This window comes from Equus quagga, chromosome 11 (assembly GCF_021613505.1).
Source record: "Equus quagga isolate Etosha38 chromosome 11, UCLA_HA_Equagga_1.0, whole genome shotgun sequence".
NCBI lineage: Eukaryota > Metazoa > Chordata > Mammalia > Perissodactyla > Equidae > Equus > Equus quagga.
Genome location: NC_060277.1, coordinates 11,467,816 through 11,495,485, shown reverse-complemented (window position 1 = coordinate 11,495,485; position 27,670 = coordinate 11,467,816). Strand labels below are relative to the sequence as shown.

General features: G+C 43.6%; 1 protein-coding gene across 5 annotated transcripts; it reads right to left on the bottom strand.

Moving 5' to 3' along the window:
- On the bottom strand, positions 1-27,660 carry HDDC2 (HD domain containing 2). 5 transcript variants are annotated; one of them, XM_046677433.1, is made up of 8 exons: positions 27,531-27,660; positions 25,975-26,096; positions 24,175-24,277; positions 18,712-18,780; positions 11,357-11,443; positions 6,008-6,146; positions 5,774-5,887; positions 372-5,018 (listed from the first exon to the last, which is right to left on the bottom strand). In XM_046677433.1, exons 1-8 carry the CDS (start codon positions 27,609-27,611, stop codon positions 4,999-5,001), a joined length of 735 nt encoding a protein of 244 aa, XP_046533389.1. In that variant the 5' UTR covers positions 27,612-27,660; the 3' UTR covers positions 372-4,998. The 5 variants fall into 5 exon arrangements, with proteins under 5 accessions (XP_046533390.1, XP_046533393.1, XP_046533389.1 ...); XM_046677434.1 differs by lacking the exons at positions 372-5,018; positions 5,774-5,887 and adding an exon at positions 1-365; XM_046677436.1 differs by lacking the exon at positions 5,774-5,887.
- Positions 27,661-27,670: the final 10 nt, after the last annotated feature.

The window sequence follows — 27,670 nt, the reverse complement described above, 5'->3', positions numbered from 1 at the left end:
TAAGGTTTTTAAAATTTATTTATTTAGTTCACAAAAAGGCATGCCCGTCACCCCAAGTCTTCACCTATAGCATTGTCGTGACCACATCCTGTTCTGGAGCTTCTTTCGCTGCCCAAATGGTATCAGGTTTTTTGCTGGAGTCCAGACAACTGACAATAAACAGACTCACATCTGGGGAAATCAACAGCCTGATGGTGGCAAAACACAGTGACATGAAACGGAAAAGTAAAATGTTTGTTACAGGAGTGAAGCAACTTAGAGACTATCTCAGGAGTGCGGCTCACTGGTGGCGGCAGCAATGTTAGCGTTTCTTTCCGCCTCGAGTTCAGAAACAAGCTGGACTATCTCAGGGTGACTGAATTTTCCTGCAAAGCAAAAGACAGGGGAAAAGACACTGACAATGTAAACCGCAGGCCCTCCCGGACCAGTTCAACTGACCCCATCTTATCAACAGAGTAATTAAGAGTTGTCTTTCAGGAACTGAGACCCCTTGTCCAGTTCAGGCCAGTTGAGGCCACCAACCCATCAACTGGGCCTGTGCAAATGCTTGATAAATGACCTTTCTGGAGTCAAGGAGCTAAAAACTCCACCCTCAGACCACAGTGACACGGCCGTTTTGTGACCGTGTGTCCTATGAAGCGGAATGAAGCTTGACTATATGCTTGCACAGATCAACAGTTACCTCACTTCTTACTTCCAATCGTCTATCTCCACACTTCAGACCACTCTGCCCTTCAGCCCATCAATTGTGCCCCAAGCCCTGGATCAGGGAGACAGATCTGAGGGCGCATGCTCCTGTCTCCTTGCCGACTGATCTCACAAAATAAAGCCACATTTCTTTTCCCAAAAGCTGACGCTGTAATAATTAGCATTTTTTATGCACATCGGGCAAGAGACCCCCAATGTTGTGTGGTAACAAGAGAATACGTCCGTTTCCCTAGCTTGATCACAGGGCGTGTCAGGGGCTTGATTCTGGGATCTAACCCACACTCTACTCCAACGCAGAAGAACAAAAGCCCAGGTCCTAGAGAGGGGCCCAAGGGGACCACTGGGAGCCTATTCTCTGTCACCCCAGATGCCACTGAGTAAGGAACTGTCGATTAGGCAGCGCTGGGGGAAATTCCGCCAGGCAGTCCCTGAATGCCTCTACCAGGAATTTACCGGGAAACTCAGGTAGGACAGACCCAGATTGCTGACGACCTCCCTGCCCATGCCAAACTTGCAGCTAAACAAGGGGAACAAAGCACCTACATATGAAAAGACCAGCAGGAAGACCTGGGGTCTCGGCTCTCCTAGGAGGCAAACAGGAAGGCAAACATCTCTTGCAAACACCTTTACACTGAAACCGGCAGATCTGTGCTGCTGTCTTAGGTGGCTGGTGGCTGGCACCGGGACTGTTAAACCCGCATGTCTTGCCTGACTGTCTGTTCTTGCCAGGCTTTTGTGGCTTACTGTTCATTCCACAGTAAACTCTATTCCATTTCGTTCCCAAGCTCACCCTCTTCTCTGAATCTTCCTTCACTTTCTCGCCCTGACACCCGGCTTGTCATGAGGATAGTTTCCCTGCAGCCCTCTCACGTGGTGGCTGTTTTCTCTCTCACATAGCTCTCACCACCAGGCCTGGGCCTGTCTGCCATGCTCTTCACTGCTTCCAGGCCACCCTCTGCCCCACTCAGTAAAGGTCATGCTGTCAGACTATACCACTGTGACACTGGGAGTCTTAATAAGAAATATATATTTGGTCTTAGTCTGCATTTTAGCACAGAGCTTCTAAAACCTTGGAATTTCCTATGTGGTGAGAGCAATAAAGGTGTCTTTTGCCATGTTCATGAGGTGACTTTTGGAATGCCCCTAGGAGTGGTTGCCAGAGGAACCAACCCCAAGATTGGTGGGCTGGACTTTTCAGTCCCACCCGTTGACCTCTGGGGAGGGCAAACGAGCTGGAGGCTGAAACTTGCCAATGACCAACGATTTTAATCAATCATGTCTCAGTAATGAAAACTCCATAAAACCCCAAAAGGACTGGGTTTGGAGAGCTTCCTGTTAGTGAACACGTGGAAGTTTGAGGAGAGTGGCGCTTGGAGAGGGCATGGAAGGTCCATGCCGTTTCCCCATACCTTGCCCTGTGCATCTCTTCCATCTGGCTGTTCCTGAGTTACATCCTTTTATAATAAACTGGTAATTCAGTTAAGCAAAACGTTTCCGTGAGTTCTGTGAGCTGCTCTGGCAAATTAGTGGAACCCAAGGAGGGGGTCCTGGGAACCTCTGGTTTATAGCCATTAGGTCAGAAGAGTAAGTGGCAACCTGGACTTGCAATGGGCATATGAAGTGTGTGTGTGTGTGTGTGTGTGTGTGTGTGTGTTGGGCAGGGGGTGGTAGTCTTGTGGGACTGAGCCCTTAACTTGTGACCAAAGGACGGGGCCGTTGGAACCTTTAACATACACATGTGACAACCTGGGTTTGCAAACTGGCATGTGAAGTGGAGAGCAGTCTTGTGGGCCTGGGTGGCATCTGAGGCCATCTCCCGGTAGATAGTGTCAGACTTTAGTTGGATTGTAGGACACCCAGCTGGTGTCTGAGAATGCTTGGTAATGTAGAGGGACCCCCCCAACCCTGTGTTGGAAATTGGGTGACCAGAACCCCTTTAACCACTCACTGCCCCTCCTGGTTATAAACATCTTAGAACCTCAAGTCTTCATGCCTGGAAAATTCTAGCTTCAAGTTCATCGTCAATTCTCTTTAACGCCACCCACTGTTAATTCTTGATTTCAATGCTCACATATATGATCCTTCCAATAATCCGGCCTCTCCATTCTGTCACCTCCTCTCCTATAGAAATGCTCTCTCTGTGCCCCCACCTCAGTCACTCCTCCCACAGGCACACCCTGGAATTCATCACTACTAATAATTGTTACTGAGGATGAACTGCCCCCACTCACCTCTCCACTTGTGCATTACATTCCAACTCAGCAATTCTTTCCCCTTTCTTTCTCTGACTATTTCTATCAGCATATAAACAAGCTCTTTTAAATTCCATCTTAACAAACCCACCCTCACTTGACCATGCATCCCTCTCTAGCTTACAGCCCCACTTATCTGCTGCCCTTTAAGCAAATTCTCAAAAGGATAGTTTATACTCACTGTCTCTCAATCCTTTGCTCTCATCATCTCTTGAACACACTTCAATCAGGCTTTTACTACCACTGTTCCACCAAAACTGCTCTTACTGAGGACACCACTCAGCTCCATGCTGCTAAATCTGATGGCTACTCCTTCCCTCTTGAAACACTTTCTTCCTTCAGCTTCTGGGACCCCTGATTTTCTTCCCCCAAATCAATTCTTCCCCTGTCTTCCCCAACTAATGGCAACTCCATTCTTCCAGTTGCCCAAGCCAAAATCCTTGGATTCCTCATTCAAAATACATCCAGAATCTGACCACTTCTTACTTCCTCTACCACTACCACCCTGGTCCAAACCACCATCTTTCTCGCTGTGAAACTGCCATAGCCCCCAACTGGTTCCCTGCTTCCAACCCTAGTGACATTTTCAAAACACAAGTCAGATCACATCGGTTCTGTGCTCCACATCCTCCAAGGACTCCTCATCTCACGCAGGCACAAGCCAATGTCCTGCGCAGCCCTCAAGGCCATATGGGCCTCAGCCCACTTCTCTGCGCTTATTTCCCACCCTCTCCTCTCATCTACCCCCACTAGCCACACTGGCCTCCATGCTGTTCCTCAACACACAAGGTGTCCAAAAGAAAAGAAAGAAAAAGAGAACATCAAGTTATGACTGAATCAGAGAAATAAGAATATAAGTGCTATCAAACCAAAGCCCAAAGTCCCCTTCAAAATCCTCATTACGGTCACAGTCCACATCTTCACCTCTAATTAAACTTGTTTCTTCTTTTTCCTTCAGGCATTAGTTATTGAGATAAGTGAGAAATGACTTCCTACATCAGTTATATTATTTTTATTTATTAATTTCTTAACAGAAGCAGTGCACCAGAGTAGAAAGTGCGGTGAATTTTAATTTCAACTCAGCTATGGGCAAGTCACCATCTTTCTGGGCTTCAGTTTCTTCTTCAATAAAATGTGTAGTTTAAACTAGATGACCCTTCCAGCTCCCATGTTTTTTATCCTACTACTATTTTCATGTTTCATTTTCTATTTTTCATTGTAAATGTATCAAGGTAGAAGATAATAGTACAAAGAACCACATAAACTTACATTTTAAGTGAAATATGCTATCTCAGAACCCAGTCATTGCTTATAACATGGGTTGGCAAAACTTTTCCGTAAAGAGGCAGATAGTAAATATCTTAGGCTTCGTGAGTTATATGGTCTCTGTTGCAACTACTCAACTCTGCTGTCGTAGTGAAAAAGCAGCAGAGCGATGCACAAAGAATGGGCGTCGCCATTTCAATAAAACTTTATTTACACAAACAGGCAGCAGGCCAATTTGGCCCACGGGCCATAGTTTGCGGACCTCTGATTTACAATGTTATTCTCTTTAACTAACGTTAAACATTTCTGACCACTGCCTATACCTATCAAAGATGGACGAGACAAAGCTGGTCTTGGTCCTCAGACAGCTTACTATTTGGTAGGGTGAGCAAATGGGGTTTTGGGAAGAGAACCCATTAGAGAGGAACATCACTCAGGAGAATGCAAGTCAGATAGTGACAGTACTATGGCAAGCTCTAGACCAAAGAATGCTTAATTTGGACAGGTTAGGTTAGGTTAGGAAGCAAGGTTAGGAAAGGAGACCAGAGAGATGAGTGGCCTTAGACGGGAGAGATTTTCAGGCCACTCAAAAGTGTCAGGATTTTATTCTTTAGGAAGAGGAAAGCCACAAAAGTTTTTAAAACAAAGACGTGATGATACCTAGATCTACAAAGAAGGAAAAAAATGAGACGTGCGGGATGAACTAGCCAGCCTGGCAGGTTAAGTTAGGAGGTTGTAACAACAGTCTGATGGAGAAATAATGAGGTCTTGTCTAGGGCCGAGGTAGTGGGGCTGGAAAAGAGAGAAGAAAAACTGAATCAACTTCACATAACACAAATCATATCTTAGGACATAGTGTGTGAGCTGGGACCTTCCTCTGTTTGGTGAGGCCACGTGAGGGGCCTGAGGTCCCAGAAAGGCTCTCTCTAACAGCACTCTCCAGGGAGATGGAGGCTGAGCTGAGCCCGAGGAGTCCTCGGGGAAGAGAGGAAGTTTTACTCCCAGGAGCGACATGAACGCCAGCCATCACTAACACGTCTGCTTACTTAGCTCCTCAGTCTAGGAACCCTATCAAAACGAAGATAGCTAAGGCTTTCTGCCAACTATTATTCTGCGCACTTCTTGAGAACTGACCCACTACATCCTCAAACAGCTCAATAAAGCAGAGTCTGTAACCACCCTCATTTTAAAGACAAGGAGACCGAGGCCTGGAGAATTTGAGTAATTTACTGGAGGTTACACAGATTGTATGTGGCGGAACCAGGATTCAAACCCAAGCAGTTTGACTCCAGGTCCGGGCTATGAAGTGCTATACCGATGATGGGCACTTCAGTTGTTTGCGATTTTCCTTTTTAAATCTCTATTTCTACCTCCATCTCACGTGACCTTACATCTATAAAGCACTTACAAATTACAAAGCACTTTCACATACATTCTCTCTCCTGAATCTCAAAACCAACCTATGACTTAGGGTGAGTATTAAGATTCCCAGATTTCAGAGAGGACACAGATTCTGAGAGGTCAGGAGATTGCTGGGGGGCACATACTGTTAGCAGGTGGCAGAAGCAGAATGTCAACCTGGCGCTCCAACTCCAGGGCGGCAATGCTCTCATGCACCAGGCTGCCTCTCACCACGAATCCCACAATTGTCTTTTTAGATGCTCCATAGGAAAGGGTCAGAAGATGTTAACAACAGAGGATTTCACGAATATAACGTTATTCTCTAGACTAGGAGTAAGCCGAATTAAAATGCACGCTTGTTGACAATAGCACTGAGTTACCTGCCGTGGAATCATAGAAGTCCTGCAGTCTCCCAGGTTTGTTCTCAAGGTCTTCATACTCAGACGCCTGAAGAATCATCTCACACTGGTCTAACTGCTTCACAAATCTGGCTTCTGCACTAGACTGGGTCTCGTACTCCTAAGGAAAGGGATAAGTAAAGCAGCATGAGGAGGGCTACATGATGGGGTGGTCAGGAAAGCTGAGGCTGGCACCTGAAACCAGAGTCACAGCTAAAAGCACATTCTGTATTGGCCACATTGCTCTGTATACAAAGAGACGCTTCCCCTGTAATCTCACAGCCTAACACCAGCACTGCATGCAAGAAGCATGCGCTCACCATCTCATATATTCCACCAGAGGCCTCCAAGTCTCATTTGTCCATGTTGACACTTTCAAGCATTTTTCTTCTTGTTTAGCATCTTGTCTTCAAGATCATTATTCTTTAATCCACCTGAGTGGTTTAGGTCTTTTTAACTTTAAGCTAATATTTTATCTTTCGCTTCTCAAATTATTTCCCTGTCAGGTTTCCTGTTCCTTTTTAAGTGAATTGCTAGCTTTCTCATTTAATTCTCGTTGCCATTTTATACTGGGAATCTCTGTCCTTACTTTCTCAGCAGGAGGATTGAATCAGGTCCCTCTGGGTTAGCTCTTGAGGACACAGTCAGGGTCTGTGAATTTTACACGCCCTGGTGTGTGTGTGTGTGCTGCTGGCAGGGAGGTGGTGAAGGCAGTGGAGGGGAGCAGCTTTTTGACCTTTCCTCTTCCCATTGGCACCCCCCCTCAGTGCAGACCTGAAACAAGAAGTTCTAGGAGGTCTGCTTCTTAGAGCACGACACATGTCACATGACCACAAGTCGCAATAACACTATCTAGAATCACTCTTCTATGAAGACCACAGCGCTCCCAAGTGGTTTCCCTGAGAAGTTCTCATTTGTAATTCCACCCTAGATGTATTCAGATGATGAACCTGTCATGCTTTCTTGGCAGGTGACGTGATGTGAATCACTGAAGATGTCTTGGTTTTTGTTATTCTTATAAAGGCAGCTATTTGGATTTTTGATAGAGCTTAAAATTGTACAGGGAAATCATTTTACTGTAAAACCAAATACATTTTGTTTTATTTCAAAGGCACTTAAAAATCACTGCATTTTACTTAAATACTTATTCACATTTATAGTTATATATTTATATTTAATAAATTCAAGTTCCTTATCTCACAAAAAGAAACAGAATACTCCAAGCATAGCAGTCTAGGATTTTCCTCTGTGAAAAGTGAGAAAAAAGCTGTCAAGAACATTAGGAAATACAGCACATTTTATAACAAATTCTGGTGAACTACACATTTCTTTCAAAAATATAAATTGTTGGGGCCGGCCCCTTGGCCGAGTGGTTAAGTTCGCGCACTCCGTTTTGGCAGCCCGGGGTTTTGTTTGCTGGTTCGGATCCTGGGTGCAGACATGGCACTGCTCGTCAGGCCATGCTGAGGAGGCATCCCACGTGCCACAACTAGAAGGACCCACAACTGAAAAAAATATATATACAACTATGTACTGGGGGGATTTTGGGAGAAAAAGCAGAAAGAAAAATAAAAAAAAAGAAGATTGGCAACAGTTGTTAGCTCAGGTGCCAATCTTTTAAAAAATACATAAATATAAATTGTTGTGTTTTTTCTCAAAAAATAATGGTTCAGGCATTCCTCAATTTCACTTTCCAACAAAGAGGCCGGACAGGGAGAAGAATACCACAGACAAAGCTCTAGAAGTGAGAGGGAGCCGTGGCATCTTTGGGGAACTTGCTGCAAGTAGTTCCTGCAAGACAGAATGGAGAACTGCAGGGGGGAAGAGGAGAGAAGAGGCTGATGATGGAGGAAGAGCCAGCTCTGAGAGGCCTTGTGGCTTATGCTAAAGGGCCTCAGCTTCTCCTGCAGCTATGGGACATCACTGAAAGCTTTCAAGCAAGAAGGGTCAAGACCAGATTTGCATTTTAAAAAGATCTACTCCAGCTGCAGTGTGGAAAATGGCTAGACTGGACGCAGAGAAATCAAGTTCTGAGACTTTGTAGCATGGCAGAGAAGTTACGAGAATCTGGTCTGGCCTAATATCACGGCAATGAAGATGGGGAGAAGTGGGCAGATTTGAGAAATGTTAAGGACAAAGAAGTGAACCAAAATGTGAAAGTGAATGAAAGGGAGAGCTGAAAATGACCTCCTAGTGTCTGCTTGGGTAACTAAAGAGGGAGCAAACAAGAAGAAATAGACCAAAAACCTGACAAAGCAAAGACATAGTAAAACTGAAATCTCATGGATGACATTTGTAACAAAACTGAGGGACATGACACAACCATGAACTGCAAAATATACAGGAGCGGGGACAAATCACCTCCAGCCACAAGCCCTACATGCGATCAGCGTCCATCTGGGAGGAAGCATGGAGGAACAATCAGGCATCTGACAGACCCCAGAATAGGAGAATCTCAAAATAGCCAACAGGTGTTCACAGAATCCTTGAATTTTAACAGAGGCCAACACTGGGAAGGATCCTGTCTGCTCCTACGGCAGATGAGTACAACCCCAGCTGTGGTGAATTCGCCAGTCTGATCTCCTGGGGTCCCTTCCTGGACAGGGCCCCACATGAGGAGGAACTGCTGGGGGTGGAATCAAAATGGAGTGGGATAAGGATAACAGAGATGAAGAAAAGAAAAAGTCCAATAAAAGTGGGGAAGGGGAAAGAAGCCAGCAAATCTCTGAAAGCAAATATAATACTATATTTAAAAAAATAAGTAAGTAAAAGAGAAGAGGAAGCTCTATGAAGTTAAAAAAGCTATCTGAACCAAGTTTCTTTCCAAAAGTTCAGGAAAACCGATTGCACATCAAAATGAGCAACAGAAAAAGCCCAGCAGTCAGATCCATACAAACTTACCATTAAGAGAAAGAGAATAAGGAAAATATCTCTGCAGACTATTCACATCAGAAAGACGTTCTCAAATTGTTTTTAGAAGGATCAAATCTACAAAAAATTATTTCAAAAAGAACTAAAAGATACTAAGAAAATAAGACATGAAAGAATAACATAAAAGGAATTAGAGGTAAAAGAAAAAGTCATTTTAGAAATGAAGGCTAAGCACTAAAGAACACGAGGATAATTAAACATGATGAATAATGACTTAAGAGAAACAGAAATTGAAAAGGAGATTAAGTTTAAAAGTCAAAAAGAAATGAAGACGATATAAAGGATTTGAGAGAAGGTGACAAATATTGAAGACAGGCAAAGAAGAACCAAGAAACAGATATATAGGAGTCTTGGTGGAGGGGGGAACAAAGCAAAAGGAAAAACTATCTTCAAGAAAATTTTCTTGAAAGATGCGCAACATCACTAATTATTAGGGAAATGCAAATCAAAACCACAATGAGGTATCACCTCACTCCTATCCAAACAGCTATTATTAAAAAGATGAGGAATAACAAGTGTTGGAGAGGATGTGGAGAAAAGGGAACTCTCATACACCACTGGTGGGATTGCAAAGTGGTGCAGCCACGATGGAAAACAGTATGGAGATTCCTCAAAAAATTAAACACAGAACTACCATATGATCTAGCTATTCCACTTCTGGGTATTTATCCAAAGAACAGAAAAACACCAATTCAAGAAGATATATGCACCCTTAGGTTCTTTGCAGCATTATTCACAATAGCCAGGGCTTGGAAACAACCTAAGTGCCCAGCAACAGATGAATGGATAAAGAAGATGTGGTACTTACGTGTAATGGAATACTACTCAGCATAAAAAAGGATGGAATCTTGCCGTTTGTGACAACATGGATGGACCTTGAGGGTATTATGCTAAGCAACATAAGTCAGATGGAGAAAGACAAATACAGTGTGATTTCACACATACGTGGAAGATAAACACACACATAGATACAGAAAATAGATTGTTGGTTACCAGAGGGCAAGGGGAGGGGGGAGAGGGCTAAAGGGGCACATTCGTACTGTGACAGATGGAAATAAGACTTTTGGTGATGAATGATGTAGTCTATACAGAAGTTGAAATATAATAATGTACACCTGAAATTTACATGATGTTACCTCAATAAAAAATAAATTTTAAAAAGAGAAAATTTTCTTGAAATTAAAAAATAAACACAAATTTGAAAGTATATATTGAAAATGTACACCAAGTACCTAAGGATATTAACTCAGAATGACCAACACTAAGACACACACTAATAAAATTACCAGACTGAAAAGGAAAAATAAATCCTTTGACACCTATGCAAAAAAAAAGAGCATCTGACATATAAGGAAAATAAAATTATGATAAGATTTTGACAGCAATGCTTTCTGACAGAAGAAAATGGGAATAACATGTTTAAGATATTCAAGGAAAGAAACGGGGAGCCAAGAATTTTATAGCAAGGAAAACTGGCCTTCAAGTATAAAGAACACAGAGAACTATCATAAACATGCAAAAGTTAAGGAATATTGTTCCTGAAGAACTTACTAGAGAACATGTTGCAGACAAGCGAAGGGACTGGGGGAGACACTGACATAAGGACTGATGGTGAGCATCAACTAGACAGTTGCTTGAGAACTAAGATTAAACAAGGTTTAAAAGAGAGAGGACAGAGAATGTAATAGTCAACTGTTTTGACACTGTAGATGTAGTACAACTATTTTAAAAATAGGGGGAGAAAGGAGATAGCACAGGCAAAACAATTTTTTAAACTGTTTTCAGTAATCAGAATTGACGGTGGTATATACTATTGTTATTCTGAGATGGGTACCTGCGTAAAGAAGGATAAAGCCTGCATAAGCAGGATTCCTGGAGTAGAAGAAAGGATATGTGACCTAATTAGAAAAGGTTAAGTAAAAACTGTGCAGTACTAAATCTGAACTGGAAATATCACTATAAACTCACGAGGCATCTTATATATAAAAATATATATACACACACACACATACATATTCTCGCTATGTCTACTAAAAAGCATAGAAACAATAACCAACTCAGTAGCAATGAGCACCCCTAGTACCCATATTGCGGTCTTAAAAGAACATTTCCTATTTAAAAGTAAAAAACAAAACAGGGGTCTGGCCAGAGCACGCTCAAGGTGAATGAGGCTGGACTACCCACTATTCCTGCTATCCAGGAAGTGACCAAAGTCAAGCCTTTGAAATCCCACCTTTCCTATAGGAACTGCAACCAAAGAGCAGATGAGGAAGAAGCATCTAGTAATAAAATTATTTCAGCTACTAAATGAAAATGACATAAAAACATTAGTATATCACTATTCTGCGACCGCAAAGGATTAAGGGATATAAGCAACAAGAAAACCAAGACATTACGTGCCTCTCGGTGAAAGAATCCAACATCATCTACAGTTTTGACAAAAGGATCAAACTGAGTCTGATCCAGCCGCCGGGTCCAGTTGCCAATCTGCAGAAAAGAGGAGGATGGAGGAACATGAACTGCATCGTGAGTGTGAAACCGGCCAAACCCAGACTATGGGAAACTCCATAGGCCAAGCGGTCTGGATCCTCAAAAGGATAACTTGTAAGAAAGAGAACTAAAGGAGATTTAAAAGACCTATTACGATTTTAAAAATGGGCAAGATGAAGCTAAAATATCCAGAGGTGAACTCCTGGGTGATAAAACCATCCAGAAATTCAGGTGATCACTATGAAAACCAGGGCAGCGGTTCCTTCTGGAGGAAGGGAGGGAGCTTCCTTCGGGTCAGGGCACAGGAACGGGCTTCTGGGGTGAATGGCAAAGTTCCAGATCTTGACACGGATGGTAGTTACAAGGATGTTATCCTCCTAATACCTCATTATGCTGTACACTGGTTTTTGCGTGGTTTTCTGTGTTTTATTTTTCAATAAGAAAGGTTTTAAAAATAACAAAAATGGCTGAAGACAATAAGTATGCTCGTGAACCTGGTGAGCTGGATATGTAGGTGGAGCTGTCCATTAGGCTGTTGCATTTACGAGTCTGGAGCTCAGGAGGAAGATTTTTTAGGAGAATATATGGAATAGTCAGCATGTGATCACTGAAGCCCAGGAGGAGTGTGTAGAGAAGGCGGCCAAGGACACAGCCCTGGAAGGGAAGGTAGGCTCTGAAGAGATGGGCCAAGAAGAGGAGCATTTGAAGAAACTCACAAAGACCAGCCAAAGAGACACAGAGAAAATCAGGAAGGAGCGCTCAGGCCACAGACCCGAGGGATGAGAGGACTTCAGTAACATCTTCTAGGCAGCCAGGTGTCAGGTGGCACGTGGGCAGAGAAGGGCTTGCTGGCTGGAGCCACACAGAAGCTGCCTCTGACCTTAGCAAAAGCAGGACAAGGTGGGGCTAAGTCACACTGCGGTGGGCTGTGAGTCAGGGGGAGGAGACAATGCCTTACCCATCTGGTTGTGAAGGAAGTAGGGAAATGTGGCATCCACCGAGGTTTATTTCAACACAGGGTGTGTGAACAAATGCACCAGGCTTACAAAAAGCTGAAAAAGTTCCCATCTGAAAGCCTCTGTTTTCTCAATGAAGAAGAAGAGATCATTTGCTGTAAAGTTGGGGGAGAAGCGGCAAAGTAGGTGTCTGAAGAGAGGGATGGATAGCTGATGTAGGGCCAGAGACAGAGGGGACACGGAGTTCAAGGAGGAAAGAGATACAAGCTCTAGGTCCTGAGCACGGGGGACTAAAGAGAAGGGAAGGGCAGAAAGAGAGGAGGATCCCAGGTTTCCTCACTCCCCCCTTGGGGAAAGGTTGGCCCTGACTCAAGGGCTGATATATATGATGTTGATCTCTTGCATCTTCCACTCTCCCATGTCCTCATGACTCTCCCTTTGGGACCCAGGATCCTCATGCTCTCTACATCAAACTCCCCCACAAAATGCTGCACCTGTACTTCAAAGGATAGAACACGGAGCCATTTTTAAAAGGGTACTTGTTAACCCAACTGTATCTCCAATGGACTGAGCTTCAGACAAGGTGGAGAGAAAATGCAGGGTGTGTGCCAGACATTCAGCATGTGGGGGAGTGGCTCCTGCGGTGCCTTGGGATTCAAAGGGATATTTCTTGAAAGTGAAATGCATGTGGGGTGGACATCGTTCTGTGATACTTTGAGAAAAAAATGAAAATGTTTTCTCTTGGCTTGCTGAAATTTGATTTCACATTTCTGTGGTGAAAGAAACATTATAATCAAGGATGTTTTAATTGCTTTAAATAGATGCAACCCTCTGGGTGGAGAGCTACTTATCATGGTGAATGGCTGTGATCAACATTTCAGAAATCAATCAACTGGCATTTTCTCTGTAACTAGTACTATTCTAAGTTCCCTGGGTACAGAATGACCATATTTTCTTGCATCAAAATCAGAACATATGGACTGGAGACAGAGGAAAAATAGGGCTATGTGTCAGGCAATATTCTAAATGCTTTACATATGTAAATAAATTTGGTTGCCAAACAACCCTATAAGATAGGTATACTATTGTTATTGCCATTTTATAGATGAGGAAATTAAGGCACAGAGAGGTTCAGTAAGTTGCACAAAATCACACAGCTAGTAAACAGAGGAGTCAGTATTTGAACCCTGGAAATCTGATATCAAAGTCCATGTACTAAATTGGACATGAATTATAAAAATCCTTAGGTTAATATAAGAGTCTGTGTACTGGGTTGAATAGCATTCCCCAAAAATTCATGTCTACCTGAACCTAAAAATGTGACCTTATTTGGAAATAAGCCCTTTGCATACATAACCAAATTAAGCTAGTCATCCTGGATTAGGATGGACCCTAATGCAATGACTGGCGTCCTTATAAGTAGAGAGGACTCTGAGCACAGATACAGACACAGGGAGGACAGCATCTGATTAACCAGGCAGAGATGGGAGCGATGTGTCCCTAAGACAAGGAGTGCCAGAGCTGGTAGAGGCATTCACCAGAAGCGAGGGAGAGGCGAGGAGGGATCCCCCCGAGACCCTTCAGAGCAGGCCCTGCCCTTGATCTGTATTTCTGGCCACCAGAACTGTGAGAAAATAAACTTCTGTTGTTTTAAGCAATCCAAGATTGTGGTGATTTGTTACAGCAGCCCTAGGAAACCAAGAGAATCTCCTATTAATAATAACTGAAACGGTATCATCAATACAAAAGAACTATAAATGCTTGTTCAATTAACAACATGTGGCATAATGACATAAAGAAAATGCTGAACTAGGAGGTAGGCTTGTGGCTTAGCTTTGTCTCTGTAAAAGGGCTCCTGGACCCAATGCCAACGTACGTTTGTGTGTCTGTGTGAGTGTGTGTGTATGTGTGGACGCTTCCCCACACCAGCAGGCAGTTCTTGGGCGCCAGCAGCGTGTCCTAAAATTCAATTCACTTCTGATACCATCTACCGGGAGACAGCATCGGATTCCACAGGTGAAGGGCTCAGTCCCACCAGACTGCCTTCCGTTCAGAAGCCAGTCGCAAGCCCAGGTTGTTACCTGTACTTCTGACCAACAGGCTACAAGCTAGGGGTTCCCATGACCCCCCTCCTCGGGTTTGATTAATTTGCGAGAACAGCTCAAAGAACTCAAGAAAACCTGTTTACACACTAGATTACAGATCTATTACAAAGGATATTAAAGGATACAAATCAAAAGCCAGATAAAGAGATACACAGGACGAGGTCCCCAACAAAGGTACTTCTGTCCTCTGGAGTTTGAGGCCTGGCAGGGTAGCAGATAGAACAGTTCTGGTTCCCCAACATGGAAGGTCTCCAAAAATAAGAGCTGTCTTTGTGGGTTTTTATGGAGGCCTCATTACAATGTCATGACTGACTAAGTCATCAGCCACTGGCAAGTGATTCAACCTCATCCCCCCCCCCCGTTCAATCCTCTGATCACATGGCTGGTTCTCCCGGCAACCAGCCCCACCCTTGAGTGGAGCCCAAAAGCACCTTCATTAACATAACAAAATACATCTGCATCACTATCAACACTTAGGAAATCCCAAGGGTCTTGGGAGCTGTGAGCCAGGAACTGCAGATGAAGACGAAATATGTGAGAAATACATTCCGGACATCTGAATGACCAGATACATATATTTCTTATAAAGCACAATATTGCAGTCACCCACTGGCTAAGAGACCATGGGGAAGGTAAGGCTCTTCAGCCCTTAGTCTTCCCATCCATAAAATAAGGGAGTTGGAAATGGATTTACTCTGTTTTAACTTTATGAAACTCTAACAGATATAGTAAAGAACAAAAGTGACAGAATATAGAGATAATTTAAAAACAGCTAAGACTGTAATAAAGTAGCCACTGCATAGTACAAAACGTATCAGAGAAAGGAAGAAAGAGAGAGAGAGAAAAAATTAGTTCGCCAGGGCTGCTGTAGAAAGTACCACAACTGGGTGACTTCAACAGAAATTTATTGACTCATTGTCTTGGAGGCTGGAAGTTGGAAATCAAGGTACGGGCAGGGTTGGTTGCTTCTGTGGGCTGTGATGGAAGGATCCGCTCCAGGCCTCCCTGATGTCGATTAAGGCTGCCCCAGCTAGAGAAGCCCAAGGTGACCTGGCCTGCATGCCAAACTATAAGACCCAGTGGACTTTTTTTATGGTATGAATTAGGACCGCCCCAGGGAGAGAAGCCCAGGGCATCCTCACCTACATGCCAATCTATATGGCCAGATTCATATCTAAAGTTATATGACCGCACAATAACCAGACCCCATCTGCACTGAAATCATTTAATGACTTTTTACATCATCTTTTCTTTTCTCCAGTAAAAATAAGTCACGTACCCATGCCTTATAAAATTAGCCCTAACCCTCAACTCGAGGCAGCAGCAGGAGCTCTGACCGCCCGTGGGTCCTGTCCCCACGCACCAGCTCTGCCTGCCCATGGGTCCTGTCCCCATGCTATTCCACACTATTCTCTAAATAAAAGAGCACTACTGCCAGATCTTGAGAGTCTAAGAGATCTTTCTTTCGACTCCTCGGCTCACTGACCCTGCATCATCCCTACTTGGTTTACAGATGGCCATTTTCAAGTTTACACGGCATTCTCCCAAAATGTGCATTTCTTTGTCCTAACTCCTCTTCTTATAAGGACACAAATCATATTGGATTAGGGCTCACGGGAACGACCTCATTTTAACTTGATTATCTCTATAAAAATCCTATCTCCAAATAAGGTCTCACTGGGAGGTACATATGAATTTTAGGGGGCACAATTCAACCTGTATCAGGGAGAGAGTGAGCATGCGAGCAATATTTTCTTCTTAGGTATCACCTAGAGCTAGGCTTTTTTGTCAAAAGATTCTGTAGGCTCTAAAAAGCATGTATTCGGTACATAGAGAGAGTGATACCCCAGTTCTTGAAACAGCAGAATTTAACAGGCACAAGATGGGGAGAAATGGTCAAGGAAATTAGGGACAATTCTAATGTCCAAAACTCATTCTACAAAATAATATTAGATATTAGAGATGTACATTTTCCTTTAGTTTAATGATTCCCGGATAAGTTCAAACACACTTGCACCCATCAGTGTCTAAATACACATACACACTCACACTCCACTCGAGAATAAACACCGAGACTTAAATAGTATGCTCAGTCTGTACCTCTGGGGCCCCTCTCAACCTCACCCTACTGACCCAAAGCCACTACTTCATTCCAAGGAACATGTGAATTGGTTAAGGAGAGTTTAAGAGCCATGAATAATATTTTCTATGAATAAATTTCTATAATTCTGTTTGGGAATGCGTTGTTGATTATTTCTATGGTCCTTATTTATTCCTGTCTGACCTTTAATACAAAAACAAAAAAGAGTTCCCCGACCCTTTCATAGTATGCAAAAATGAGTATGCAAACGTTCATGTCAGAAAGTTAAAAAACTCACAATTTTTCTCCTCCCCATCAGTCCTCAACATCCCACACAGTATTACCAATAAAGAAATTTAACCCATGGCCAGCTTCTTTTAAGTTGCTGGTTGCCTGGATGCAACAAGTTGAAAGGAGGATGTCACATTCCAGGGTGGCTGCTGGCTATCTGTCCTGAGATCTTTAACAGCTTAATGAATTCAAGCAACGACTTTTGCAAGATCATAAAATCATTACTTGTTTGGGGGTTATCAAATCATTTAATGCTTTGTGTTTTATACTTTCCCAAATCCAAAGTCTTCCTAAGTGACTGCTGTAGTCACTGTGCCTTCCAAATCTTCATTTGGAAGATAAGATACTGTTGTAATTAAAGTAAATTTTGCAGTAAGCTTCATTTAGCCAGTTGTTGACGGCTAACTAAGAAAATAACAGATGCCGCCACCGTGTCTATAATAATTAGGAGGCACAAGCATACAAATTCTTGTAAAAGATATTCAAATTATGAGGGTCTTTCTTCCTTAAGAAACGATACATGAGATTAGCTTCATAAGCTCAGGGGCCAGTTTTCTCTTTTTATGTATAAAATGCAACCCAACTCCACTCCATTATTCCCCAATTCATAGCGTTCCAAAAGTTCACTTAAAAGTCCATACTTTGGAACAAGAGATTCTTTTCCTAAAGAAACCCTGTTAGACCTGGTAACAGATAACCACCTGAGCCAGGCTCCGGCTCCACATCTCGAATGCTTTGCCAAATTTAATTTTCACAATTATTTGACAAAGTAGGTACTAAAGACCCACAATCTCTCATCTTAAATCCTCAGGCCAGAACTGTTCCAGTTTTTGGTGTTTTCTTTATTTTAGAAAATAAAATGGTACATATAGTATATATTTCAGAAAATCTCTAGTGGGGTCTGGGGCCGACTCGGTTACCAAACAGATGAATATGACTACATCAAAGCATGCTAATTTTCACACCAAGTGGGATGAGTGGGGACTCTATGAGCCTCATGTTGATTTGGGTAAGATTTTGCAGCTGAATGAGTTCAGCTTAGGTCAGGTTTTTTACAAACCGGCTCTCTGAACTTGGTAAATTTCCTAACCATGCCTAAGGGCATGTGGAGCTGTATTATTCTCATTTTCTAGAGGAGAAAGAGGTTGACCAGAGCCAAGTAATTCACCCAAGGGCATGGAGCCAGGAGGAGGGGTTCAAATCCATGTCTCTCTGGCTGCAAGCCCCTGCTCTCTGCATCACACTCCACTGCCTTAAAATAAAATGTTATTTCCTCCCACGATCCAGCTAAACCACAGAAACAACAGCACACTCCAGAATCTGACCACTGAGTAAAACGGCATTTCCAGGAGAAATGCTTCGGGATTTCGAGCCCGGGCACTTCCATCCTGTTCCTGTCTTCCCAAGTGAAGGAAACGCCTGCCTTACTCAAGCTCACCTCACGAGACAGTGGGGAGGGAATTCTGCCAGCTCTGAGGCTCAGCGGGGGAGCTCGGCAGGGCAAACTACCCCAAAGCCCGCGTCTTTTTCAAGGACCAGAAATGGGTGGGCGGGTGTGGGGCTGGTAGGGTCGGGGGGTGAGAGTAATGCATCAGGAAATCCAGGGGTTAAATCCATACCAGGCATTAGGGTGACAAGGGAAAGTGAAGGGAAGAGAAATTTCTATTAGCCAAGAGAAAATTCCTGCAGCAGCTGGGCGGAGAGAAACAGACACAGACCAGGAACTAAAAAGTTAGATACAGCTTGTTAAGAGCATCTTAGTCAACTGAAACACCGATGAGCTATATAAATTCAGTTATAGTAAATAAAAAGCAATCCATCATATACACTTACTTCCCAAAGTTCATAGAGCTCCTTTCTGAGGTCCTCTGGGAGGAGCCGGGTGAGCTGCTTCATAGCTTCCTGAAATATCAAACCATTATTTTAATCATGTTCCCATTTATCTAATTTAACAACTCATCTACAAAAACTAAATAATGGGCTCAAACTCTTACAAATAACTCCCAAAGGGACAATGGAACATTGGGCAATATTTATGGCTTACAAGGAGGGCAGCGTACATTAAATAAATAAGTGTATTTATTCATATGAGCTTCATTGAGCACTTATTTCCTGGCCTGCAGCACACCAGACACAAAAAAGAACAATGCGGAGGGTGTGAGATGAGCTCAGAAATTTCAGAAGTGAGGTCAAGGATTTCACATCTTGTGGATGAACTGCAAGATGCCCACGTAAATTTTAATCGTAAGCATACTAGAGTTCAAAACAAACCTGAGAGTGGACAGAACAGGAAAGTAACACTGAATTATAAAGGTCAAAGAAATTCTTTGTACACTAATATATTTATTTTCTATTGTTAATGTTTTTATCACAAAATGTAAAGCACTACACACACGGGCAGTTATTAGCACAAAGGAAATTATATGATAGCATTTTGTAGACTCAGAGACTCACAGGCTGAAAGGGCATATTTAGAGGGTAATTGGCCAAACCATCCAGGTAGTATCTGAGCCCTTCAGCAGCATCAGCGTACCCTTCTTGCCCTCCCTCCATAAATGATCCAGTGGTAGGAACCTAGCACCTCAAGAAGCTGCCCAAAGGCACTTTAGGCAGCAGACAGAAAGTACTTTCTTACATCAAGCTGAAAATCATCCCTGCAGTTCTTCCTCTATGGCCAACTCCATCCCTCCTGCTTTGCTCCCTCACACACAACCTCAATGTCATACAGGTGGGCAGTGACCCAGCTGGGTCAGAATCTCTGCGGCCACAGTGATGATCCAAGGAATGGCCATGTAACTCAAATGAGCCACTCGGGGCCATCTGCATGACTTGTCCAGCTGAAACGGGAGAGAGAAGCCACGAGCAGAAGCCTGAGAGACCCAAAACCCAAGGAAAAGCAGAGATGAGAGACTAAGAGAGCGGAGGGTATTCTGTACTTGTTTCTAGTCTCCCAAGCCCGAGAGCCACCCTCATTCCTGTCTCTTCCTTCATTTCTGTGTTGCTCCAGCATCCTTCTAAAATATCACATTTTGGGGGCATGAGGTCTGCATCTTACTCTCAAATGGCTTCAAATTCCTTCACCATCCTCACCCTACACCTCTTAATCTGCTTCAGTTCCTCTAACCTGAGGTCAGGCTCCTTGAAAAGAATACGGTTGTGCTACTTTTGGCAAAATGGTTACACAAAAGTGACCAAGGTCTTATGAAATCAAATTATGAGTTGAGGAAAAGCAAATAAAAATGGATATTTGTATGTATATTTCTTTGCTACTGGGAGGAAAAAAAGGTTACAGAATACAACCACTTCCTGAGCAAACCGTATTTGCCAGTGTCAACAACTGGTCTCATCAGGAACATCACCATCCTGAATGGCTGGTAGTGTCACACCACCCTTACTGGTATGAAAGTTACAAGGTATTTTGCACCTGCATTCTCCCTTGTTTCTTTTTCATAAATCTCAGCAAAATATTTGAGAAAATACTTTGCATTTTCAAAAACCAAAGGCGTCTTTATAAATAGATTGCCTTTCTCTAGACTGTTCCAGAAACACAAGTTTGCCCATTGCTTTTGTCAGAAAAGAACAAACTGGGGGGATGGCCCAGTGTCGCAACAATTGAGTTCGCACATTCTGCTTCTCGGTGGCCTGGGGTTCGCCGGTTCGGATCCAGGCTGTGGACATGGCACTGCTTGGCAAGCCATGCTGTGGTAGGCGCCCCACGTATAAAGTAGAGGAAGATGGGCATGAAGGTTAGCTCAGGGCCAGTCTTCCTCAGCAAAAAGAGGAGGATTAGCAGTAGTTAGCTCAGGGCTAATCTTCTTCAAAAAAAAAAAAAGAATAAACTGAGTAACATATATGTACAGGTATATCAAAATCTAAAAATTTAGAACACAAACATAGAAGTCTTGCTTTGACAAGGGATTATTTTATTCCGTTTAAGGTGACTGATGTGTGGTCTGAGCAGTGGAACAGAATGGAATCACTGCCTCCATCATGCTGGATACTATGCCCCTATATATGCAGCCTAAGACTGAATTGGCTTTTTGGAGATCACATCCAATGACTAACTTACTAATAAGCTTCCTGTTGACTAAAATCACCATGTCCTTTAAAAAACAAAACAGATAACAAACAAATATGTGGCTGCTCTCTTCCTAAAACTGAGTAATGATTTTTGTGGATCTAAACTCATTGATATCATTTGTTATTACACAATCAGAATTGCATTTTGAGATCTCTTAGGTAGTCAATATTCCTTGTTTGGATGCATACGCCACAGAATCATGCCTATCTTTGTACATGAACCCTGCGAACCCTCCCTGTCCACGGTACACGGCTGAAGATGCCAGACTTTCCCTTCCTGGTGGTGAGCCCCGCCACTCCTACTTCTGTACTGTTTTGCCCTGTTCACATGCAGATTTAGAATGATCATTTCCATAGCTTCTTCCTGTTAGCAAAGCATGTCAAGAATTTGCCTCAAGTTCTGAGCTGAATGAAGCTTTCAGCAAATGTCTTGTGTCAGTTTTGTGACAAGCATCCAGAGAGCGTTACACAGCCCTGGTGAGGCTGAAGAGCGCAGTAGTTAATGCGAAACTGTAGCTTCAGACGGGGTTTCAAAGCCAGCTCACCGTTTACTAGCTGTGGAACCCTGAGCAAGTTACTTAACCTCTTTGTCTTCCAGGTTTCTCGTCTGTAAAATGGGGTTGATAATGGTACCTCACTGAAAGGACCGTTGTGAGGCTTAAATAGTTAACATATATAAAATGCTCCTTATCTGGCACATGTTCATGATATTTTTCATTTTCTCCCTCTTGCCATCTTCACTCCTGTAATAAAGTCTGGTTCATCTCGTTTTAACCTCTCGGTTCTTTAGCAATTTCAACCCTCACACATACACACATACCATGACTCTGCCTTCCAACTTGTAATATGTTATTCCCTTTGCAAAGGAGTATAACCTGCCATTGCTGTATTTCAGTGTCAAGCATGCCACTAGTTCTTGGTGATCCCCACGAGACATCATTTATCAACTTGAGTAATAATATAGAGTTCATTATTTTATCCTATTTAGGAGGGGGAATCAGTCTATAAGTATTGCTTTTGGCCCCTAATTTTCTCGTCTATGCCCTCATTCTCCCTTTCATCTTAATACCTGCTCTCTTCCAAAACAAACAGCCTTCCAGGCTTATCAAGAATATTCCTTCCTCCTACTTCAGTTTAAGGCCTTTCTGATACAGTTGGCTGGCTTCTGGACAAATGAGGCTTCCTGGTTCTCATTATGTGCATTCATCTCGAGCCAAGAAACTTTCATTTAACTATCTTAATGCATGGTTCAGACATGCAAATTTGTTGATAAATACCATGTGCATAAAGCATTGTTCACCACCCAGATCTTTCTCTCTGTTCTCAAACCCTAACCAGCAGCAGGAAGAAGCAACAGAAGATCAGCGCTCTCCAAGCCTTTGGTTTCTTGTTCAAGAACTTGTGGTTCTTTAAGATGTTTCCCCTGTTCCTTCTGATTTTGATATTTACTCTCCTGTGAATGAGGGAGTGGGCATCAGCCAGGAGGTTTAATGAGGCTGGACAGGCTTTTCATCACGGCCAGGAGACAGCGTCCAGGAACACCGCCGTGCCCTCCCTGATGGTTCAGGTCCCCTCTCTGCCCCTCAGTGGGGCATCACTAGCCCAGACTCAGCCTTGTCAGGACAGTAGGAGGTGTTCTCTCATCTCCAGTGGCTGGAGATGCTTCTGATGGACTGGTTTTTCTTCAGAAGGTTCTGACTTGCTCCTCTGTGGAATAAACTTCAAACTCACGGTGTACCTGCATAGGGGCGGTTTGTCTTCTTCTCTGTGTCACTTAAGGTCTTTGACTACCCACTGGTGCTTCAGGAGGTGATTTCTCCTCCACAATGTCCAGATTTACCCTTGCATAAAACTATCATACATCCTGAAATGAGCTGTAGAACTGGGGAGCTTTTTCCGCTTCTTTTACTGTATGTCATTGGTCACTACTCAACATCCTCTGGTTCAGGGCTAATTCCTTTCCGCAATTCAGAATCTTGAGCTAATGGTTTCTTTTTGTATTGATTCTGCCAATCAATCTAGGAATTCTTTATTCATGACAGTCTAGACTGCTATGGACAACTATTTCCTTAGCTTCCTCCCTTTTTACACGATACAGGCTGAAGCCTATATTCTGGACCTGTATTTTGGCAGCAAGAACACATCCCTTGCATTAGTCCCTTTGTTCCCATAATTTAGGATGTGTCGGAACTCCTAAAGTGGAATTCCTCATGGATCTTCTTCCCTCTAGAGGGGTAAAATGCTGTTGGCTACTGAGCTCTAGTCTCCCTCCAGCTCTGGGAACAGCTAGTTAAGCTCACCTGCCCTGTCAAACCATATTGATAAAGGATCAGTCCACTTAGTAACTTAGGATCTCTGGCCTATAGTCAAAGTAGCTTGTAAGAATCCCTGAATTGAGAACCAGCCAGGCGGCATTTAAAAAAAAAGCCTTCCTGGATTTCCCATCCTCTGCCCCAAATATGTCTTCCTCTTTGGCTCTGGGATCTGGCTTTAGAGCCCAAATCAACACTGACAATGTTTTATTGATGTTATTCATTTCTTTCTAATGCAAATTTTTTTTTTTACTTTTAACCACTAAATTAAAGGACTAATTTAAAATTTACTAAATAATGATTATTCTTATGATGTACAGAACTTCTCTCCAAAGAGCTTAACTAGCATCGAGAATTCCTTCAAGTTCCAGCTGTTTCCATTGTTCTAATGAAAGCCATATTATCTATGTCCACATACTGAGAAGGGAAAGCAATGTAATTTCCTGTCCCCATGTTATACAAGGCTGGGAGCAGGCAGACTTTCCTGCTCTTGTGTTAAACAAGGTTGAGAACAAGCAAAAACCCATTCGCAGCTTACTCCAGGAAATCCTTAGTTTTGGAAGGTAAGATGGTAAACTACCCAAAAGAGAGTAAGCACCAACAGCTTACTCTTCAAGACCCTCTTTAAGACCTCGCCTCACCAATCCCACCAATCCAAAGCCATCATGTCCTAAACTCTGTGCGATCCCAACTAGTTAGCCATCCTGGAAGATCCACGGAAACATCCTCCAGCCCAGGCCCTAAAACACTATAAAGATCCTCCCTGATCTTTCCCTTCCTGAGACACTGTTAAGCTCTATCAAGGAGATACTCTCCCTTACTGCAACAGGTCTAATAAACTTAGCTTGGTTTCAGCAACAGTTTTCTCCGGCGGTCTCTTACGGAGTCAACAGTCAACACTGACCTCTTCTCGCCTATGTTTTTCTTCTTTGGGGATGTTATCTGCTGGTGCTATGTCCCCCACGATGCATTCTGCCATATCGTGAACCAGGGCTAGGCGCACACATCTGACCAGGCAAGAAACGGTGAATAATTACACAGAATTATATTCACTACAGGTTCCTCCTCTACACTATTTTGAAGTTGCATAATACATTTTTCTTTCTCCACCCTCATAGAGAATTTTAATGCAGTATTTTCTAAAGCAATTATATTCTGCCAGCTGGCAACAGTTCGGAATCAAAACTGATAGTTTATTCAACACAATACATGAGAGGGCAGGGGACATTTTTAGCATGCATTTTTTAAAAAAAACTGGCTGGTTTCTCAAATATCACTTTAAAAGATTGCTAACTTCAGATTACAAAGCCAGGAGGTAATCTGGTTACAGCATTTACTTACTGATAAAAATTCAGAAACAATCATTTGTCCAACACACTAGTTAGATGTCAAAATGAGGCCCTCTATAGAGAAATAGGTAGAGCCGGACAGATCTGAGCTCGAATCCAGCAGCCAACATTTATTAGCTGTGTGACCTTTGCCAAGTTACTTAATTTCTTTAAATGCTCAGTTTTGTCAGCCTTTATTTTATCATCTGTAAAAAAGGGGTAATGATACTTCACAAGGCTGATATGACAATTAAATTTGATAATGTCTGTTTCTGGCACATGTTGATCATTCAACAAATGGTTATGATTATTAGTGATAATGACCAGTGATTAGGATAATCACTATCAAAATAACACAGACAGGTCATGAGATGAATGCCCCAGAGGGCCAGCCTCTTTCCTGTTCCCGCTATTACCAAGGCCGTAAAAGGACGACAGCCTCCTTGAAGGTGTCCCTGCCTGCAGGCTCTCTCTCATCCAGTTCAAATTGCAGGCTACTCTTAAGTTCATCTCCATCCGACATGGGTTCATCTGATACTGCCTGTCAAAAATCTCCTCCATTCCACACCATCTACAGAGGAACAGGGCTCCCCAGGCTCCCTCACGAGCCCTTTCCTGCACTCAAATCGACTGCCTTATCATTTCCAAAATACACCTGGACTTTCCTCCCATCAGAGCTTTGGCTTCTACGCCCTTCCCTCGGTGTGCTGTGCCTTCTCCCACTTCTCTACCTAGTCAGCCCTTTAGAGCTCATCTCAGAGTCTGCCCCCTCCCTTAAAGTCACTCAAGAACAGTGATCTCTCCTTCTAGAACACTTTGCTAATTTTCTAACATCACTTAGTTCGTGCTTTTCTTGGAAGCCAACTTTGGCCTGTGTAATTCATGTGCGATTTATTTACTGTCTTATATTGCTAGTAAACTTTGGCCTGTGCTCAAAAAGCATTTTAAACACTGTTGATTAACTGAAGAGGGGGAGGGTATTTCTTTCTCAGCTATATCTTGCACATACCACTCCAGAAAGACACCTCAAAAATGGGGGCGCTGGATAAAAGTACATGGTGTACTAACACAATGATACAATTCTAGACATAACACACTCACCTTCAAGTCCGTGGAGACCCTAATATCACACTTAGTATCCTTGAGACCAAGGCAGGTCTTTCACTTGTCAAGAAAAAACCCAGAGTGCAATTTACAACAATTGAAGCAATCAACACACATAGTTCCCCATCCTTCCTCCTGAAATCTGTATGGTTTGTCTCAAACAATTTTTCTTGACATAAACTAACCTATGAGAATTAGACACAGGCCTCCGTCATGAAAAGTGGTGCAGACTCCTAGACCCCTCACAAGCAGCGAAGTTCACCTCGGCTTACCGGTCTTTGTTGAGATGCTCATCTTTGGTCACCAGAGCCATAACTGCCATCCTGTACATGTGATCTGACACACTCTCTGGCCTCTCGACATTTCTGTATACCCAGCCAGTCCGTGGGACTCTCTGATGAAAATGAGAAGCGAAAAAGAAGTTTTTAAAAATAAATATTTTAACTATCTGCTACGCTCTTCAAGAGAAGTCCAGGGAATAGGGACCAGAAGCAGGATCATGCTTTTATAATGTATTAAAAAATGCTTAACTAACCAAAATGAGGCCAGCCCTGGTGGTCTAGTGGTTAAGATTCAGCATTCTCATTTCCAGGTCAGGGAACCACACCACCCATCTATGGGTGTCATACTGTGGTGGCTGCATGTTGCTGTGACGCTGAAAGCTATACCCCTGCCATTTCAAATATCAGCAGGGTCACCCATACTGGCCAGGTTTCAGCCGAATTTCCAGACTAAGACACACTAGGAAGAAGGACCCGGAAGCCCACTTCTGAAAAAGTTGGCCATCAAAACCCTATGAATAGCAGAGGAGCATTGACTGAAACAGCGCTGGAAGGTGAGAGGATGGCGCAAAAAGACCAGAGGGGCGTTCTACTGTGCTGTGCACAGGGTCGCTAGGAGCCAAAATGGACTGGAAGGCCCTAACAACCACAAACCAAAATGATCAACATCTGGAAACAAATAAACCAGTGAGGTCAGAGAAAGACAGACAGAGATACCCACAAGCATACAACACAAAAGTCCAACAGTCAGTTTACTCTGTGTAACATATATAAATTATGGAACATATACAAGTCCTTTAGACGTAAACTGTAAAGTACCTTATTCCTGTCAACTATAAGAGTTGGGACTTTTTGCCTTCAAACAATCCCATTCAACACAAGTAGAAAATACTGTGGTGAAAGCTCGAAACTTGACCAAGTGACAGACTTCCAAGTTCTGAAGCAGAAGGGATAAAGGCGTTTCTAATCACTTCCTGCTACCACCAGTCATGACTCTTGCTTTTTTCAGATCATGCTGTGATCTTCCGAGACTGCACTTTTTCCTCCTAAGTCTACATTTCTAAAGAATCTTATAAACAGTAGTCATAGTGGCATGAAACAGATCATCTGCTCTGAACTTAGAGAGAAGTTCTGCAAAATCACGACGGAGGGGTGGGACACGCGCATGACGTAACTCCAGCGTGACATATATGAAATCCTCTGTAAAAAAAATGTCCTGTTATTTCTGGAAGTAACTGAGACAGATGTAAAGCGCTCCACGTCACATCGGCGGGACAGGCGGCTTCAGTTCTTCACAACCCCTGCTCGGAGCCCACCCCGACCTCCCCGGTGGGGTCGGAAGCCCCGAGCAGAGGCGACCATGGCCGGGGCCCCCTCGCACATCCCCGCGCCGGCTGCTCCCGAAACCTCCCGAGCCAGGCTCTCCTCCCGGCCCCGGGTACCCCGCGGTCCAGACGCTCCCGGCCTGGCCGCCCGGCCACCGGCCCCGTCCCCGCGCCTCGCTCCCTCCGCCTGCGGTCAGGACGGCGCGACCGGCGCCCGCTCACCTTGAGCTGGCCCACCAACCGCAGGAAGCGCAGCAGGTCCCTGACCCCGCGGCCCGCGAGCGGAACGGAAGCCGAAGCCATGCGGCCTCGGAGGCCGAGCGGGAGGAGCAGGCCGCGCGGCCACCCCGAAGCTCCGCCCC

What these genes read in the sequence shown, in the direction of transcription:
- HDDC2 (XM_046677433.1), bottom strand. Translation starts at nt 27,611, where the DNA reads ATGGCTTCGGCTTCCGTTCCGCTCGCGGGCCGCGGGGTCAGGGACCTG. An exon ending in GAGCATCTCAACAAAGACCG is followed by an intron (nt 24,278 to 25,974) that starts GTAAGCCGAGGT and finishes TTGCCTGGTCAG; the next exon opens with ATGTGTGCGCCTAGCCCTGG. An exon ending in CTTCTATGATTCCACGGCAG is followed by an intron (nt 5,888 to 6,007) that starts GTAACTCAGTGC and finishes TTTCCTATGGAG; the next exon opens with CATCTAAAAAGACAATTGTG.